General features: G+C 44.3%; 1 protein-coding gene across 1 annotated transcript; it reads left to right on the top strand.

Annotated features, from left to right (window-relative positions):
* Nucleotides 1-366: 366 nt before the first annotated feature.
* On the top strand, nucleotides 367-18,316 carry LOC101014419 (L-threonine 3-dehydrogenase, mitochondrial). Its single transcript, XM_003902420.5, has 9 exons — nucleotides 367-471; nucleotides 9,022-9,208; nucleotides 11,025-11,067; nucleotides 12,126-12,196; nucleotides 13,622-13,771; nucleotides 13,867-14,039; nucleotides 15,102-15,192; nucleotides 16,938-17,207; nucleotides 17,810-18,316. Exons 2-9 carry the CDS (start codon nucleotides 9,037-9,039, stop codon nucleotides 17,947-17,949), a joined length of 1,110 nt encoding a protein of 369 aa, XP_003902469.2. The 5' UTR covers nucleotides 367-471; nucleotides 9,022-9,036; the 3' UTR covers nucleotides 17,950-18,316.
* The last annotated feature ends 366 nt before the right edge of the window (nucleotides 18,317-18,682 follow it).

Below are 18,682 nucleotides of genomic sequence, written 5' to 3'. Positions count from 1 at the left end.
TCGCTCCAGGTCTCCCCACACCTGACCTCCAGACCCTCAATCCTGGGGCAGCTACCCCGCAAACGTTTCCAGCTGTCTCTCTTGCGCCCTGCGTTCTTTCCCCACGTCACTTGCCAGGGAGCGGCTAAACACAGCAAGACGGCGCGCTCTGCGGCTCCAGAGTGCGGATTTCGGTCGCGTGCGACTCTGATCGCGTCGCCCCTCCCTGGCGGGGCCACGCGCAGACGCCAGGGCTGGCGCCGCGGAGAGGGCGATGCGCGCGGACTCTCCCGGGGCCCTGACTGTCCCTGAATCCTCCCTGCGGGGGGCGTACGCGGCCAGCCTTCCGCGGCGCCGCGCGGTCCCCCTCCTCGGCCCGGGATTGGTGCGCCTGGCGGGGCGGCGCGGGATAAAGGCGCCGGGGTTGGCCTGCGCTGGGTCTGCGGGCAGCTCCGGCTCTGGGTTCGCAGCCTCAGCGGGGTGCGCAGGAAGGTCAGTCTGGGGGTCGCCCGACATTTCCCCGAGTGGAAGAGGGAGCCGAGCCCCCTCTTGGAGTGGGGACGGGCCGCGGAGCTGGTGGCCAGGGGCTGGCCGAAGTCGGGGCGAGCCCTGCACGGCGCCGCAGATTCTGCGCTCCCGGGCGCGCGCGGGTGTCCCGGCCGTGGCCACATAGTCTGGAGGGCGGCGCGGGAGCCTGGTGCGGGGAGGGCCCAGGCGCAGCCCGGGTTGGCAGGGCGCGACACCCGCTCCCCTCCACTTTTTAAAAGGTTCCCCACGCTGGGAAGAGGGGCGGGCATGGCCGGCCCCTCGAAACTGGTTTATCCAGACTTTGGGAAGCCATTGCCTGCGGAGGGTAGGACCCTACACCCTGTCCACCCGCCCAGGCTGAGACCTCGCGTCCTCGTCCTGGATGCCCCATGGGCTTCCCGTCCCGGGCAGCCGCTCGCGGGAGGAGGAGACTCCCGCTCTGCAGTCAGACCTCCCTCTGAGACTCTCCCTAGCTCACATTTAGAGCTTTGGGATTTTCTCGATCCTTTCTAGCTTTCGGATCATCCGCACTTAAAGCCCAGACTTTACCAGCTCAGAGACTTAAGAGAGAAAGCGAATGTGGATTGAGCCTTTACATGGAGCGCGCAGTTTGCACAGTGCTTTTCATAGATTGACTGCTTTTATTAAATGCTCTCAACAATCTATTGGGATGGCACGGTGATTGCCCCCTTTCTAAGGACGCGGAAACTTGAGATTTGTCAAGGCAAGAAGCCAGGCGCACATAGCGAGGCCGACCGCGGGTCCAGAACCCCTGGCTGGGCCGTGCTCTCCCCCTGGGGAGGGGTGCAGACTGCCAGGAAAGGTGCCCCCTGCGTGGCCCTGGGGGTGTTTCTTCTTTGCCTTCTCTTAGGCATCTGAGCTCATCTCTTCTCTTGAGTGGAAAGAGTCGGGGTGGTGGAGGTAGAGGGTTTGGGACATGGTGGACCTACCTCTCTTGGTAGTTAGTAACTGCCTGACCTTGAGCTGGTCAGTGGATTCTGAAAAAAGGGGAAAAGGCCCCAGCTTAAGGGTGGCTGTGAGGGTTAAATAAGAGTTCAGGAAAGCAGATGCTTTGCCAATGCTCCGTAGTTACGAGGCGCCTGATTTTTCCTTGGATCATTACTATTAAGAGGATGCATTGGTGATAATGATGATGTAATGAGTCAGGTTTTAAAGCCCAGACTGCCTTGCAAATGCGTCTGGTAAACGTTCTTGCTCCTTAAAGCAGAATAAGATTGGAGTGCGGGAACCCAGTGAAAATGAAGGTGAGGATGGACATAGGTATTAAGTTAGAAGTGGGGAGGGGGCAGGGGGCATTGGCGCCAGGAAGTTGTCAACGGGGCAGTTATCACTGAGTTCAGAGCAGGGAAGGCCCGATGTGAGGGGCTAGGCGTGAGCACCAGCAGCGGAAATGCTCCTGCAGACCCCTGAGGCTGGAAGGAAGGAGCGGGCAGCGGGAGAGTAGTAGGTTTAAACAGGTTTACAAATGGAAGAGGGGAGAGGACAAGGGCTGGGGGTTTGGAGTTTGCCGGGTCTTTGGGGGCAACACTGATCTGTTAGGCGAGTTTTCTGGCTCTTCAGATATATCTATATATACACACGCACATATGCATGCAGGTCATTTCATGGTGCTGAACACTGTAAAACTTTTTTCTGTTGTAATTTTGTGATTCCTATCACGTAACATTAGATTTACCATCCTAAACATTTCTAAGCGTACAGTTCAGTAGCGTTAAGTATATTCACGTTGTTATTTAATCAATCTCCAGCACTTGTTCATCTTGCAAAACTGAAACTGTGCGCTCATTAAACACTAATTTCTCTGCCTCTACCCCAGCCCTTGGCAACCAGCCACCTTTCTACTTTGTGTCTATGATTTTTTGAGTACTTTAATTAATGCACATCAGTGGAGTCATACAGTGTTTGTCCTTCGGTGACTGATTTATTTCACTTAGCCTGATGACTTCGAGCTTCATCCATGTTGTAGCAAGTGTCAGAATTCCCTCCTTTTTTAAGACTGAAAAACTTCCGTTGTATGTGTAGACCTTATTTTCTTTATCCATTCATCTGTTGGAGGCTGGATATCTTAGTTTCACGCTTAATTGCTAAAGACATTACTTAATACATCTGTTACTGTCTCCATACCTAAGAATAATTACAGACAGAAATGTTGGGAGATCTCATGACAGCAAGAACACAGAGGAAAACTGATGCTGCATATCTAGTTGTCTTCGGTATTATGGGTGGAAGTTTCCTTAATAGCTAAAAAATACCTATCTTTAGAGCAATTACAGTTGAATTAAGTTCCCCCACCCCGCCCCCACTGCCACACCCCAAGAAACTGAGGTAACTTTTTTTTCCCCCAGAGAATAGGGTCATTTGATTTTTGAGATGTAAACCTGTGATAGTTTCCCCTTCCTGTCTGCCTCCTAGACACAGCATTAAGTACGAACGTGCATCACAGCTTCCTGGGAGAGGCAAATATATCGTCTCTGGCACCTAAACCTAACATGTCCACAACCAAACTCACTTGACTTCTGTCTTCTCACCTGATCTGCTTCTCCAGAAAGCCCATTCTAGCAGCGGCCCCAATTAGAGACCTTCATATTCTTGACACCTTCACCACCCACCCATGTGCAAGCAATCACTCGAGTCATCTGGGCTGTAGTCTGTGTCTCTATCGCCCCCTCACTTCCCGATGCCGCTGCTGTGTGACTGCTGCTGTTAATGCAGATAAGTGGATATGCAGGGGCATGGAAGAAGTTGTGACCTTCCATGACCACCTCAGAGAGGCCCGGGTTGGGAAAGTGCTTCATTATTTGTGGAGGAGAGTATGTTAACCTTTTCCTCTTTATCCCTTGCAATTAAAGTAAACAAGGTGCTTGGGACAGAAAGTTCATGAGCTCTCATTTGATCTTTAGGTAGGAGGGACTGAAAATCATCTTTGACTTTCTCTATATAAATTTAGTATCTAGCTTGGCAAAGAAAGTTTTACTTTAGAGCAGCTGTTCTCAAATTGTAATCTGGGGAACTGTGGAGGGTCTCTGAAACCTTTCGTAGGGTCCATGAGGTCAAAACTATTTTTTAAAAGAATACTAAGATGTTATTTACCTTTTTCATTCTTTCTCTCACAAGTGTGCAGTGAGTTTCCCAGAGATTACATGACTTGCAAAGAGCTTTGCCTGTGATGACTGATGGAATTTGTGCTTGTGTATTCTGCTGTTTCTCAGATCTTCTAAGGTGTTAGGGTTAGGATAAAAATATCTGCATTTTCAGAAATGAACTCAATTTGCACTTAGTATTTCTACCGTGCACTTACTGGCTATCTTCACTTATACCTGTTGTATCTGTGACCTAATTTTCTATTAATAAGTTACTAATTTGAAACCCCAGAGTTTTCTGTGCCTGTGTGAAAAAACAACAAAAAGTGCACTCTGTAGTCTTGATTGGAAAGCCTTTCTAAAATTTCAAATGGCATAAAATGATTTTTGAATGTAATAATATTTTATTCTAAAATAAAAGGATATTTAGATATTTTTCTATTTCAGGATAGATTCTTGACTTAAAAGGGGGATATTAGAAAACTTGATTTTTCAGCTTACAGCTGCACCACCTCTGCCTAAAATGCTGAAAAAAATGAAATGAATATATCAGAGTATTCCTGATTCATGGAACGGAGGCATTTACTCCAGAGAAATGGGCAAAACTAAGGCAAGGTGAAAGATTTCCTGAGCTTTATAGCTGTTAGTAATTGGTCTTATGTGTCTTATGCCACAGAACCATTTTCAATAGTATTATGGTGCCAGTAGCATTATTTTGAGACCAACCATTCCGAGTCCTCTCAAGAAAAATGAACTGAATCGCTTAAGTGTGGATATAATGAGCTTTTTAAAAGTCAGAGATTTTTGTCATGGCTTTTCAAACTAAAAACGACAAAGTTGAAGCGTCAAGCAGGATCAATTATCAAGTTGCATTGGTTGCAGAAACACATGATAAAGCCTTGTTTAGATGAAAAAGCATTGAACGAGCTCATAGCACTTCAGCTTTCCAATGATACAGTAATCTGCCAAATTAAAGATTTAGCTGAAACATGAAGACCCAGTTAGTATATTGACTGTAGAAGTGTATTTCTGCCTCACAAATGGAAGAACGACTAGAAGTGCCATTTTGCTTGTATTCTTCTGGTATCAGCACCAAACCAATCAATTCCTTTTTAGATAATCTTTTTATTGTAATATGTAATAGCAATATACAATCCTTTATCTTTACAATAGACAGTAGCTTTTTAGTGAATGCTTGGTGGCAAACATGAGTAGTGCCAAGATATTCAAAGTTGAATAACTTTTTTGAATTTTATGATTCATTCTGGAACAAGTGCGTTGAACTTGCATTGATGATGCCAGAGCAATGCTGGGTAAAACTCCTGGTGCCTTTGTGCAAATCAAGGCAGTTGGTACCAAGCTGTTCTAGTCGTCACTGTATTCTTTACTGCCCTATGCTTTCAATAAGAAATGAGAGAAAATTGACAGTTTTACTTGAGAATGTCCTGATGAAACAGTAAAAATGACTGTCCGGATTAAATCCTGACTTCTGAGTATGCATCTCTTGGATATGCTGTATAGTGTAGGGAAGTGCCTATAAAGCCCTCTATGACATGTTTCAAAGTGTGATGGTTGTCTTCAGCTGAAGCAGCGTGTGATTGAATTGTGAGCTGAACTGGCCACTTTTCTTCATAGAAAACCATTTTTGCTTGACAGGCTGACAAACAATGAGTATTCTTACTTGGATAATTGCCGGACATATTCTAAAACATGAAGGAAGTGAGCCTGTCACTTCAAGGAAACAACTAACAGTGTTTCTTGCCAATTAATTTGTATTTACCACCATGAACTTGACAGCTTCCCCGTACTTAGGAATTTTCTGACGAGATCAGTGGTGATATTAACTAGTAGGACTTTTTAATATCATATAGTGAAGTGTGTTAATATTTGGACAATGCACATAACGTACTGAACCAATATTTTCCAAAAGGCTAATGCATGAAGGTACAAAGTCATGCAGGGCTAAAAGATCCATTTAAAGCAGTGCCAGCCCATGGGCTGTCAGGAGTCAGACTGCACAGCAGGAGGTGAGCGGCAGTGATTGAGTGAACGAATAAAGCTTCACCTGTATGTACAGCTGCTCCCCATTGCTCGCCTGAGCTCTGCCTCCTGTCAGATCAGCTGCAGCATTAGAGTCTCATAGAAGCGCAAATCCTATTGTGAACTGCACATGCCAGGGATCTAGGTTGCACACTCCTTATGAGAATCTAATTCCTGATGATCTGTTACTAGATGGGACCGTCTAGTTGCAGGAAAACAACCTCAGGGCTCCCACTGATTCTAGATTATGGTGAGTTGTATAATTATTTTATTATATATTATAATGCAATAATAATAGAAATAAAGTGCACAATAAATGGAATGTGCTTGAATCATCCCGAAACCACCCCCCTTCCTCCCAGTCTATGGAAAATTGTCTTCCACAAAACTGGTCCCTGGTGCTAAAAAGGTTGGGGACCACTGGTTTAAGGCATTAAATTAAGTTTTAATGCAGCAAAGTACAAAGAGTTCATTGATAAGCTTTCAGATTCCGCATCACAACTAACCTTTAAGAAGACCGATGCATTGAGTTTTGGAGTGGTAGCAAAGATGAACTTCCAGAATTATTTGAAAAAATGAATAAAATACCATTTCCTCTTTTCACTGCTTTGATGTGTTTGGATTTTTTTTCAATTAGAGAAACAAATTGCAGAAGCAGATATGAAAATCCAGGGGTTTTTTGTATGTTTTTTTTTAATCAAAGAGAAGTATAAAGTTTAAAATAATGGCACTCCTTCCACTGAATATTTTTTGTATTGGAAAACAGGGTTTTTTTGTTTTGTTTTGTTTTGTTTTTTGAGATGTAACCTTGCTCTACCAGGCTGGAGTGGAGTGCAGAGGCACCATCTCGGCTCACTGCAACCTCCACATCCCCGGTTCAAGCAATTCTTCTATCTCAGGCTCCTGAAAATATAGTTATTTTAATGATGTTTATGTTAACGTATTTATTGTTTTTAAATGAATTAATAAAGATGTTAAACATTTATTTGTTTTGCTTTCTAACACTAAACATTAATAGATACAACCAACATAAACAGTAACGTTTTGGGGTTCTCCATTTTTAAGAGTATAAAGGAGTTATATGTATAGACCATACTTTTTTGATCCATAGACCAAATATATAGACCATAATATACAGACTCTATTTTTTTGGTCTTTATATAGATATGAAACGTAGATATGAAACATAGATATATATAAAGACCAAAAAATTAGAGAACTTCTGCCTTAAGAGTATTAAGTTTAACTTGGCAGGAGCAACAAGAAAAGCTACATGCCTTGGAGGGTTGGAGGGTTTTAAAATTATTTTTGTTTATAATACCTATGTATTAAAGTGATTCTGTAATAGAGGCAGTATTGCTGCGCGGTGGTTAAGAACTAGGTTTTCTAGGGGAGTGGTGCTTGTGGTAGTACCATTGAGCACTCACCAGCTTGTGGTATATAAACAGCAAAAAATGTTAGCTACTAATAATAGTGAATTAAGAAGAACCAACTCTGCTACGAACTGTCCATGTTGTTGAACTGAACTCCACATTCATTTAACAATTTGTTGGGTGCCTCCTTCATGCTTTCCCTTTGTGGAGAAAGCGATGAATACAGTTGTACCTGTTTTATATCTTCAGGGTTTGCTCTTCCCCCGCAGCTCCCGTCTTTTCCATTTTTAAATTTAAAAAACCCTTTTTAACTGTGACTGTTCGTTATTTTGCTTTCGGGAATTGGAATTGTCTTTCAGTCTCGAATATTCTGGGAAATGTTGTCTCTGGGCTTCCTCAATATCCCTTTGCACTTGCTGAAATAAGTGACTTTAAGAATCCAAGTTCTTACCTGGTTTCAGGTGTCAGCAGTGGCTACACTTAGCATTCCTCTAAGGTCTGCCTGAAGAAAAGCTGAGGCCTTTCCCGTAATGTAGCCCATCCTGGACACCTGCCTCATCACTTTGGGCCTGTGCAGTGAAAGCAGAGATGTGCCCACAGTGAGAAGGTTCTCTTCTGCTCACTTATTTGAGAACATTAGCTGGGGTGAAGGGCCTCAGGTGTCTTCTAGATGCTGGACACCTGGTGGGTCCAGTCACTGACCCAGAGAAGCCACCAGGCAGCTTCCGTCTGTCTTGTTTTGGAGTGCTAAAGAGCAAAACCTTCATGACCCAGAAAGGTATGAAAAGGTATGTGTTTCGAAAAGACATTATTTTCCTTTTGTTTCCTGTAATTTGGGTTTTGGTATGATTAGGGATTGCAAGAAAGCTTCTGCTACTTCTGGCATTTAACTTGGAATCACTGTCTTAAATCTACTTGAGGCACTGAGTACCTTCCTATGAGTTTATATCTTACAGGAAATGTCTCTAACTGTGGTTTACTTTTTCTCCCTTTATAATGCAAAATAGAAGATGCTTGAGGGGATGGGACACCTGAGTTGGCTTTGAAGCTCACCTGCTTTTTCTGTTGGAAGAGATCTTCCTCTTCCAGCGGGTGAGAAAGTAGAGGCCACAGGTCAGTGTGTGGTGTGTGATAGGCCAGCCGGTAGGGAGGCTGGGGGGTTTGCTGTTAGAACCAGCAAAGCAAGCTGGGCAGCTGCTCTCAAGATACGCTTGCCTGGGTGTTGGGGACAGGTTGAGGAACATGGCAGTCTCAAGCCATATGTGACTGGACCGTCTTGACCTCTGAGGCCAGGGCTGATTTCATGGTCAGCTGGTACTAAAGCTGATGAGGAGGAGGAGCTAGGCTAAATTAAATTGTGTGATCTCTGAAACAATAAGAAAATGGCTTTTCTATGTGACCCTTTCTACAGAGATGATGGAAAAACAAAAATCCTTCCCAGCTTACTAAATATTGCTATGGGCCTTTTTATCTTAACCCTCTGCTTTTCTAGGCTGGTTCATTGTAACATGTGAGTGTTAACGCAAGATTTATAGGGCACTTTGTATTTAATATTTAATCTGGGACCCATTTGTATCCTCAGATGTTGTGTGGACAAGTTGATAACAGTTGTAGTCAAGACTTAAAGCCTTTGCTAGGATCCACCGACTGTCTCTGTGGTGTGCAGGTTCTCTGTGCAGTCACCGCCTGTGTTGCATTAGATCCCAGCTGGTGTCAGCGTTGTGCAGTGTCAGTTCTGAATCTCAGTTCGGCCTTTGTTTGGCTGGACTTTGTGTGAGCAACACTTTATCCCTTTATCACAGGGCCTGGCTCACGGGAGGCCCTTGACTGGCTTCCTATCGGCGAACTCAGCAGTCTCTTTAGTTCGATTCCTGAATCTAAAAGCGTAGCTTTGCTCATTCGCTGACAATCTTAGTGTTCATTTCAGTTGAAGAGTTCGTTTCGAAGAGCTGGAGGGATAAAAGGTCACATCATTAACTCTGCTCCTTTTTTCTCACAAGGTATTTGAAAGGAGAATGCTGTTCATTCGGATGCTGAGGCGAGTGGGGCAGAGCCCGGCCTGTGGCTGTTGGACACCTGTCCTGCCGGTCCGCTTTCTGGGCATCTCCCCTCGGCAAATTCCAGCAGATGCTAACTTCCACTCTGCGTCTTTCTCTGCCACAGACCATCCGCGAGTCTTAATTACAGGTTCGTTTTTCTTTTCTTTTTTCTACTTCCATGGCTTGATTCTTTCCTGTGCTGTGTGTCTGTGCCTTTGTTTTGAGAATGTGTAATGTGCCATCCGAACCATACTGCCTGTCTCTGTAGCCGATAATGCAGCAAAAACAGGCTTGGCCTGATGGCAGAATCTGGATTTACTGTCTGTACTATGAAAAGGATTTCAGAGTGAGGTATTTTATAATACAAAGTGTTAAATTAGAGCAGCTGCTCTTGTTGATCAGACACTGCCTTTTTCACCATTGGCTTTTTTGTTTGGTTGGTTTTTAGAATTTTGCAAATCCAAATCCTTATTTCATCACTGTTCCCAGCACTTGGTTTTCCCTGCCATAACTTTTATTGTTGTTCGAAGGAATCTAGGAACCTGGGGGCCAAAAGCTGCTCTGGAACTTGGTTCCCTTCTATATTAGGATCAGTCTGGGGAGTGAAGGCTAGTGCACAGGAAGGTGCCAGGGCTAGAACATTGATTCTGGTGTTAGGCACGCTGTTCCTTGGCCAGACTCCTGAACCTAAACTCAGAGTCATTCATCCCAAACTATTATTGCACATTTGCATGTTGGAAATAGAGAAGGTAAGTTAGCGTCTGGCCAAGGGACTTGTTGCCGCAGCACTCACTGTTGCCCTTGAGCTCATCGTTGCCAGTGACTCGCTCCCTGAACCTACTCACCTCAAGTATGTTTGGCCCCAGATTTTGTATCGTTCTCACTCCAGACTTTACTCTGTCACTTCCAGCCAGCCCAAGCCTACCTCCAGTTTGATGGACATGTTTTACTTCTTTCTCTTTCTTGCCAGGCTTTCTTCCCTTGGTTTTACAGCATTATCCTTCTCATTTTCGTGTGCGCGCGTGCGTGTGGGGCGTGTGCCCTTTTACTGCCTTCTCCACTTCTGATGCTGAAATAAGTTTCAAGCTTAGTAGATTTCCCTCTGTGCCTTTCTTCGGATTCACCCATCGTGTTGTCCGAGTGTTTTATTCCCTCTCGCCTCCACTAATGATGCATCTTTCAGGGTGTCCTGGTTTTATTCCCAAGTTAACAAATGCTTACAGGAAGTGCCACTTTTATATCTTCCTGCCTCATCAGTTTCTCTCAAATGAAATGGACTGTTGTCCTTTCCCGAATGTGCTCCTAGCCCACTGGCCTCCTGTTTCTATCAATGGCATGTTGAATCCTTCAAACTGGAAGCTATACTATTCATTTTAACTTTCTCAGTGGCGCCTTGTTGAGTCAGTTGTCTGTCCCTTTTCCAAATGACTTCTTGGTTTCTCCCTGCCTCTTTGCCCTTTCATATCCCAGTCCACTTCTAATGGAGGATGGGATTCTGCCTCATCCCACCAGAGGTGGATAGGAATCTGTTCATACTGGTTTTGAATGATTTTGTCACCCATAGCAGACAAGCTTCAAAGTTCATCAAAATAATGAAGGCCAGGATTGAGTTCCTGCCCCAAGAAATTCCAGACCTGTGCCTGGCTTTCATGAGATTTTCCTCTTCTTACGCCCTTGCTTCTCCTCTTTCTCAGAACCACTCCATGCTGGTGAGAGTGCTGTCTCTGAAACCAATATTACCTGTGTTGGTCTCTGTCCTAGCCTGGGGGAGATTATTGCATTTCTAAGTGCTGTACCACGTTCCTGGGAAGATAGGAAGTAAGCAGCAGTTATATCAGCTCAACCTAGGACTTACGTAGTTAGCTAAGACTGAAAACTAGTCTCACTCAGTTATTACGTTCTGGGAATAATTGAACTGGTTAGATTTGCATTAAAGCTTCACTTTTTTTTTCTTCTTCATCTAGGGGGTCTTGGCCAGCTGGGAGTGGGGCTTGCTAATCTTTTGAGGTAAGAGCCCTAAAAACTTGAAATTTAAAATCTGAGTTCTTAAGTATATGGAGCTCATCTGTGATGCCTTTTAAACGTCTTTTCTCTCCTCTTGCTCCTTACCATTGTTAAGATATATCTAAATAACTGCTATATATATAGATATATATAGATATTTATACATCTATATATAAATTATATATATAATTGTGTGTGTGTGTATATATATATATCTTTTTTTTTTTTTTTGAGATGGAGCCTCGCTCTGTCACCCAGGCTGAAGTGCAGTGGTGCAATTCTGGCTCCCTGTAACTTCCACCTCCTGGGTTCAAGTGATTCTCCTGCCTCAGCCTCCTGAGTAACTGGGACTACAGGCACCCACCACCACGCCTGGCTAATTTTTTGTGTTTTTGGTAGAGACGGGCTCTTGCTATGTTGCCCAGGCTGGTCTTCTAACCCCTGGCCTCAAGTGATCTGCCCACCTCACCTCCCCAAAGTGCTGGGATTACAGATGTGAGCTACCGTGCCCAGCCTAAAATACATTTTATTTTGCCTCTGAATATCACAGACTTGTCACAGGCCCTTGACTCAACATCTCCAGACTGGTTCTTTGCTCTCTCTCTCTCTCTCTCTCTTTTCCTAACTTAGGCAGTGAGACACACTTTTCCCAGCGAATCACTTTGACTTTTAGTTGTTTGGGAACCAAGGGAAGTACAGGTGCAAACTGGAAGGGAAGAGTGTGGGATTTGGAGAGAATGGGATAAGAGAATAAGAAGAGGGAGAGAAGATGAGAAGAATGATGAGGAAGAGGTAAAAACTCTCAGGGGTAATAGGAAGAAACTGGTGACAAGCGTAGGGTTACAGTCAGGCGAGAGGAGAAACAGAAGACAGAGCCGTGGGCAGGGAAATAGAGGCCTGAGTGTGAGAGAGACAAGAACAGAAGGTGTATGAATTGAGGATGAAGAGGAAGTAGAGATTTGAGTCTGGCAGAAAATTACCGTTCTTATTTTGTAAGACTTTTCACAGGACTCGTTGCATCCTAGATGTTGCCAACTTGTGTGTGTTGATTTTCCCTTTAGGAAACGATTCGGAAAGGACAATGTGATTTTGTCTGACATCAGGAAGCCCCCCGATCATGTCTTTCACAGTGGTAAGAGATCCATAGGTCTTGCTTTTATTTTTATCTCTAATTTTCAAAGCACAAAGAGGTGGCTCATGAAATCGGTGCGTGCAACAGCTCCTAGCTGAATTTATGACTCAGAGAAGTTATTGAGGCAGTGGTATTTCACTTAAAAATAAGTATTTTTAATGCTGCTGCTTGTTCAGGTGATAAAAGAGCAGAAGAGTTCTTTTGATCTTGAAGTTTTTGGAATAATATATTTTGATGTTATTTGAAATAAAAACTTTGTTTCCTGTCTTGTTGTGTTTTAACTTATTGACTCGGAGAGAATACAAACAAAAATCAAGTTCTGTACTGAAGAAAAGGAACTTTAGAAATTTGGAAAAATAAATCCTGATGTTCCAGTGTAGAATTGCTCTTAAAGTACTACACAGACAGACACACACACACACACACACACACACACCAAAAAATCAAGCTCTTCTAGTCAGGTTTTTTACTGCTTCAAAAATGTTTTTATGACTAGGCATGGTGGCTCACACCTGTAATCCCAACAATTTGGGAGGCTGAGGTGGGAGGATCACTTGAGTCCACGAGTTCAAGACTAGCCTGGGCAATATAGTGAGACCCTGTCTCCGCAAGAAATAAAAAATTAGCTTGGCATGGTGGCACATGCCTGCAGTCCTAGCTACTTGGGAGGACCGCTTGAGCCCAGGAGATGGAGGCTGCAGCGAGCCATGATTGCATCACTGCATTCCAGCCTGAGCGACAGAGCAAGACTGTCCCTGCTGCCCCAGAAATATGGTTTTGTAATGCCCCCTAGTCTTTCCTGGTTCAGCATCAGCCTTTTGCTGCTCACCATAGGGGAAGAGTGACAGTTTGCTGTAAGTGGGGAAAATTGGCACAGAACAAAATCAACTTTACCTCTGTATAATTATGATAAACTCATGATTTGTGGCTCTTCTATACCAAGGTGGTGGTGGTGTTTAATTAGTCCATTTCTCTATTCCTTTTCAAATGTGCACCTTGGAAGCAGAGTGAAGCCACTCTGCAAACAGGGCTGGGAGGAACAGCACCCACTCTGGAGCCGATGCCTAGCTGCAACCCCAATTCCTCCACTTGTTCTCTGATCCTGGCAAGTTGCTTAACCTCTCTGTGCCTGTTTCCTCCTCAGTAAAATGTGTTTACCTCCAAGGCTGTACGGGAAAGAAATGTACATAAAGTCCTTAGAACAGGGCCTGGCCCAGGCAGGTCCTATAGGAGCGTTTGCTGTCATTACCTGGGGGCTGACTGTGACTTGTGAATCTTCCATAAGAAAAATGCTGCCTAGTGCCCAGCTGGCTTGGTTACCGCATGGCTACCAATGAAATTCACAAGTCAACGGGGGAAAGGGGAAAGGTCCATGTAGTTCACAACCCTTTTCACATTTGTGGTTTCAATTTATGTTCCTTGCAGGTCCGTTCATTTATTCTGATATCTTGGATTACAAGAATCTTCGGGAGATTGTGGTAAACAACCGCATCACCTGGTTGTTTCATTACAGCGCTTTGCTCAGCGCCATTGGAGAAGCAAATGTTTCCCTGGCCAGAGCAGTGAATATAACTGGTAAGCATCTGGCTCTGGCTGGATGTGATTTGCCAGTTTTTCCAGTTCTTTAAGAAGAGATGTTTTCAGATTCTGATAGTGTCTGTTCATTTCAGGCCTGCATAACATCCTGGATGTCGCTGCGGAACACAATCTGCGATTGTTTGTGCCTAGCACGATCGGGGCCTTTGGACCCACCTCTCCGCGGAACCCAACCCCCGATCTCTGTATTCAGAGACCCAGGACCATCTATGGGGTGTCCAAGGTCCACGCGGAGCTCATGGGAGAAGTAAGTATCACTCAGCGAGATTGCTGAATGTGCCCCCGCTGGCACAATTTGCTGTTTGCTTTCTCATTCTTTTTGCCTCCAAGGCCTGGTGATTCATCCCTGGAGGACCTTTCCCTCTTCTTGGATCTCAGCCCCAGAGTCGCTTACTTAACTCACTGGGTTTGTCATGTGGCAGGTGTCTCCAGCTCCTGAAACCTCCTCAGCCGTGTGGGAACACTCAGCACTTCCTGGGTGCCCCGTGCACAGTCCCCATCTCTTCATTTGCTGCTTGTCTTACTTGTACCCCACCATTCTTTCTGGCTCCCAGTATTGGTAGCCATTGGTAGTAACTCTAAACCTACAGAAAACTTCAAACATCTTGGGTTTTTTGGTTTTTTGTTTGTTTGTTTGTTTTTTGAGACAGAGTCTTGCTCTGTTGCCCAGGCTGGAGTGTGGTGGCGTGATCTCAGCTCATAGCAGCCTCTGCCTCCTGGGTTCAAGGGATTCTCATGCCTCAGCCTCCGAAGTAGCTGGGATTATAGGCACGTGCCACCACGCCCCGCTAAATTTTATATTTTTAGTACAGGCAGTGGTTTGCCATGTTGACCAGGCTGGTCTCAAACTTCTTATCTCAAGTGATCCACCCACTTCAGCATCCCAAAGTGCTGGGATTATAGGCATGAACTACTGCAAAATACTCTTTATCTTTATACTTTTGAGTTGCTGCCTGCTCCTCCAGCTCGGTCATAGCCACGGCCCTCTCATCTACTGTTCTCTCCTCTGCTTTTCCCCGTGCCATGTGTGGGAATGTACTCAGGCTGAATCGTTTAGGACGATAATCAGTGGCACCTTTCCAAAGAGAGGCTGGAAAGCCCTACTGTAGGCTAATGTGTTATTTACAGCATTGATGTATCACCAAAAAGTTGATTTTTTTTTTTTTTAAAGATAAAAACTTAGGAGTCTTTATTTTCTTTAGGAGTATTTAAATATAACTGCATGGAATGAGATTTCAGAAAAGCAGATTGCTTTGCATCTATCTGATTTAAAACATCTGTGTTTGAATATGTTTTCTCTTTTTCATAGTATTATCATTACCGGTATGGGTTAGATTTCCGATGCCTGAGATACCCTGGAATCATTTCAGCTGACTCCCAGCCTGGAGGAGGAACAACTGGTTAAGTGTTTTCTATTTCTTACATCTCTTGTATGTTAGATAGGCTTTCTAGCCAGGTGCGGAGGCTCATGCCTATAATTCCAGCACTTTGGGAAGCTGAGGCGGGAGGATCACTCTAGCCAGAGACCAGCCTGGACGACACAGTGGGATCTTGTCTCTATGAAAAATAAACAAAAATTAGCCAGGCATGATGGCCCATACCTGTAGTCCCAGCTACCGGGGAACCTGAGGCAGGAGGGTCTCTTGAGCCCAGAAGGCCAAGGCTGCAGTGAGCTGAGATCGTGCCACTGCACTCCAGCCTGGGTGACAGAGTGAGACCCTGTTTCAAAAATAAAAAACAACAAAAACCACCAAAAAAAAAAAAAAAAAAAAAAAAAAAGACTGATTGCTAGGAGGAGTTGTCTTTGTGGTAAATGAATGTGCTATCTTTTTAGCTGTATGGCGACCAGAGTTTCTGTGTTGTCTCTCGATGTGCATTTTAAAAGCACAGTGAACCCAACTGGCTTACACTCACTAAGGGTAGCACATGCCAGCGTTGTCGGTCCAGCTCGGGATTGGCCACCCACAGTGCCAGAATAAAACGTAATATTCAAGAACAAATCTATGACTCAGTGTAGGAAGACCCCCAGTAAGCAACAGCCTCTTGTTTCTTAATGCGCAGAGAGAGCCCTATTCAAATAGACTGTAGGCATTGTGTATGTGAAAGGAACGTAAGGATGATTATTATTTTGGACTCAAACACTCATTCTTTCATAAATTCCATGTCAGGTATCCTTTCCACATCTGTGGTCCTGAGAATGGATATAGAAGATACTTGACCACATCAGAGAGATTTGGAAGGAGGTCTTACAAAGCTTCTGCTTTTTAATATGGTGCTTCTCCAAGTGTGGTCTGGGGAGCTCCGGGCATCCTGAAGACACTTTCAAGGGGTCTTGAGGGTCAAAACTCTTATCAATATGGAGACATTACTGGCCTTTTTCACTCTCCTTTCACAAATGCATCGTGGAGTTTTCCAGAGGTGGTGTGGCTTGTAAGATAAGAACAGACTGGATACAGAAGCAGATGGGGGCTCCAGCAGACCCCTATCAAGCCAGACCCTAAAGAGACTTTTAGAATGTACCACAGACCATCCTTCTCAGTACCATTTGTTTGTTTAGAAAATCTACTCTTTTTCCTATAAAATGTTATACATATTAATATGTGATAGGCTTATTGTCATTTTAAAAGGTAATATTCTAAACAATTCTCAGTTAACTCTGTTATAGTAAATATTGATATAACCCACATTAGTCAGATTTCTTTGGGAGTTCTCAATTCTTGTTTTTTTTTTTTTTTGAGATGGAGTCTCGTTCTGTCCCCCAGGCTGGAGTGCAGTGGCGCCATCCCAGCTCACTGCACTCTCCCGTCTCCTGGGTTCGAGTGATTCTCATGCCTCAGTCTCCCAAGTAGCAGGGATTACAGATGTGTGCCATCACACCTGCCTAATTTTTGTATTTTTAGTAGAGATGGGGTTTCACTGTGTTGGACAGGCTGGTCTTGAACTCCTGATCTCAGACGATCTACCTGCCTCGGCCTCCCAAAGTGCTGGGACTACAGGTGTGAGTCACTGAGCTTGACTGGAGTTCTTAAATTTTAAGAATCCGTTATAAAAAGGCTCTGAGACTAGAACATTTGAGAACTGCTGCCTCGATCCAAGAGGCTCATTCATTGTTTTGTTATAACCCACACATGGGATTCCCTTTCAGACTATGCAGTCCAGATTTTTCATGATGCCGCAAAGCATGGCAAATTCGAGTGCAACCTGGAAGCCCGCACAAGGCTGCCCATGATGTACATTGACGACTGCCTCAGGGCCACCCTGGAGGTCATGGAGGCCCCGGCCGAGTCCCTCTCCATGAGGACCTACAATGTCAGCGCCATGAGCTTCACACCCGAGGAGCTGGCCCAGGAGGTCCTCAAGCACGTGCCGGAATTCCAGATCACATACAATGTGGACGCCGTTCGGCAGGCCATAGGTTCGTACCCGCTGGCAAAGGCCTTTACTGTGAGTCCCTGGAGGACATAAACCTTGGAAGGATAAGGAGAGCACAGATCTTTCCCAAGGGTCCAGACACCTTTTGGAGAAGGAGCCTAGCCCAAAGAAATTGTTGAGCCCAAGCCAGCAGAAGCTTTGATTTTGGGGAATGATTTCTAAAGTGGGTGAAATCATTCCATTCCAAATAAACAACTTGTTAGCCTTTCATCTTGTTTACAGTTTAAACATAAAGCAAGGAAAAATAGAAGCAATAGAGGTAGTATGAAAACAGCCCCAGGTTTTCAAATACTGTAACTTTGCCAATTTGTGGGTGGAAGCACCTCTTTGAGTATAAAACTTCTTATGAAGTTGTGTGAGATTTTAATAATGTGTGAAAATTCACAGTGCCTGACAAAAGATGGGTTAATAGTCTTTGGCCCCAGGAGGGTGACTGTGCATAATAGCGGTTCTGCTTTACTTGAAGGAATTTCCTGTTTTATACTTTGTACTGTAGACCTGTAGACCTTTTTATAAAATGGTCAAGACCTTTTTGCAAATCCACAACCTGAATAACTTAAGCTACTCTTGCGTATCTTTTCCTAGCGGATAGTTGGCCGATGAAATTTGATGACAGCAATGCTCGGAAGGACTGGGGGTGGAAACACGATTTTGATCTTCCAGAGTTGGTGACTACCATGTTGAACTTCCATGGTTCTGAAACCAGAGTTGCCCAAGCCAACTGAAAGAATCTGAAAGAGGAGCTCCTGTGTCCTGGTCCACTGTCAAAGGAGAACTGTCACGACTCCAAGGTTATAGACTCCAAGGAGCCTACATTATTTGGAACTGACTAATTGGACTAAATTTTGGCAGCTCATATTGAACTGCTAGACAAAGAATGGAGTTTAACATTTAAGCATTTTCAGAATGTTGTAGGTATGGTGGGGGGACTTCTCAGTTTTTGGTGTTTGCCTGAACTTGTCTAAACACATTCCACAGAATAAGGCTTAAGTCATCATTAGTTTCCATTTCCTTAATTAGGATGAAGTGACCATTTCTGGGACGAAGGGAGTGTGTGACATTTGTATTTAATTAAATTCAATTTAAATATTCCTCCTAAGACTCGATTATTCTCTTGACTAGAGACCAAAGATTACATTTTAAGGACTTTCGAAGAGGTACTCCTGATTTAAAAGTATTCTTTACTATCCCAGCAGAACGTAAACCGTGTTTGGTATATTCATCCTGTGTCCATCAACGTTCAAGATATTTTGACACTGCTTCAAAAATGATCACTGCTAGTTTTTCTGTAAGATGCTAGATCTGTGGGAAATGAAGAATTTAAAGATGATGTAGCCAGCGAAGGGTAGCCCCTCTCTTATTTTGATTGCCCTCCTGTTAGTGAACTAAGTGTAATTCCCAGGAACGTAATTCCCTGACCTGGCAACGTCAGCATCTAGGGAGACTGTCTAATGTACA

The sequence above is a fragment of the Papio anubis genome, chromosome 8 (genome assembly GCF_008728515.1).
Source record: "Papio anubis isolate 15944 chromosome 8, Panubis1.0, whole genome shotgun sequence".
NCBI classification, from domain to species: Eukaryota; Metazoa; Chordata; class Mammalia; order Primates; family Cercopithecidae; genus Papio; species Papio anubis.
Note: the sequence above shows the minus strand (reverse complement) of the source record. Positions and strands in the feature narration are given on the sequence as shown.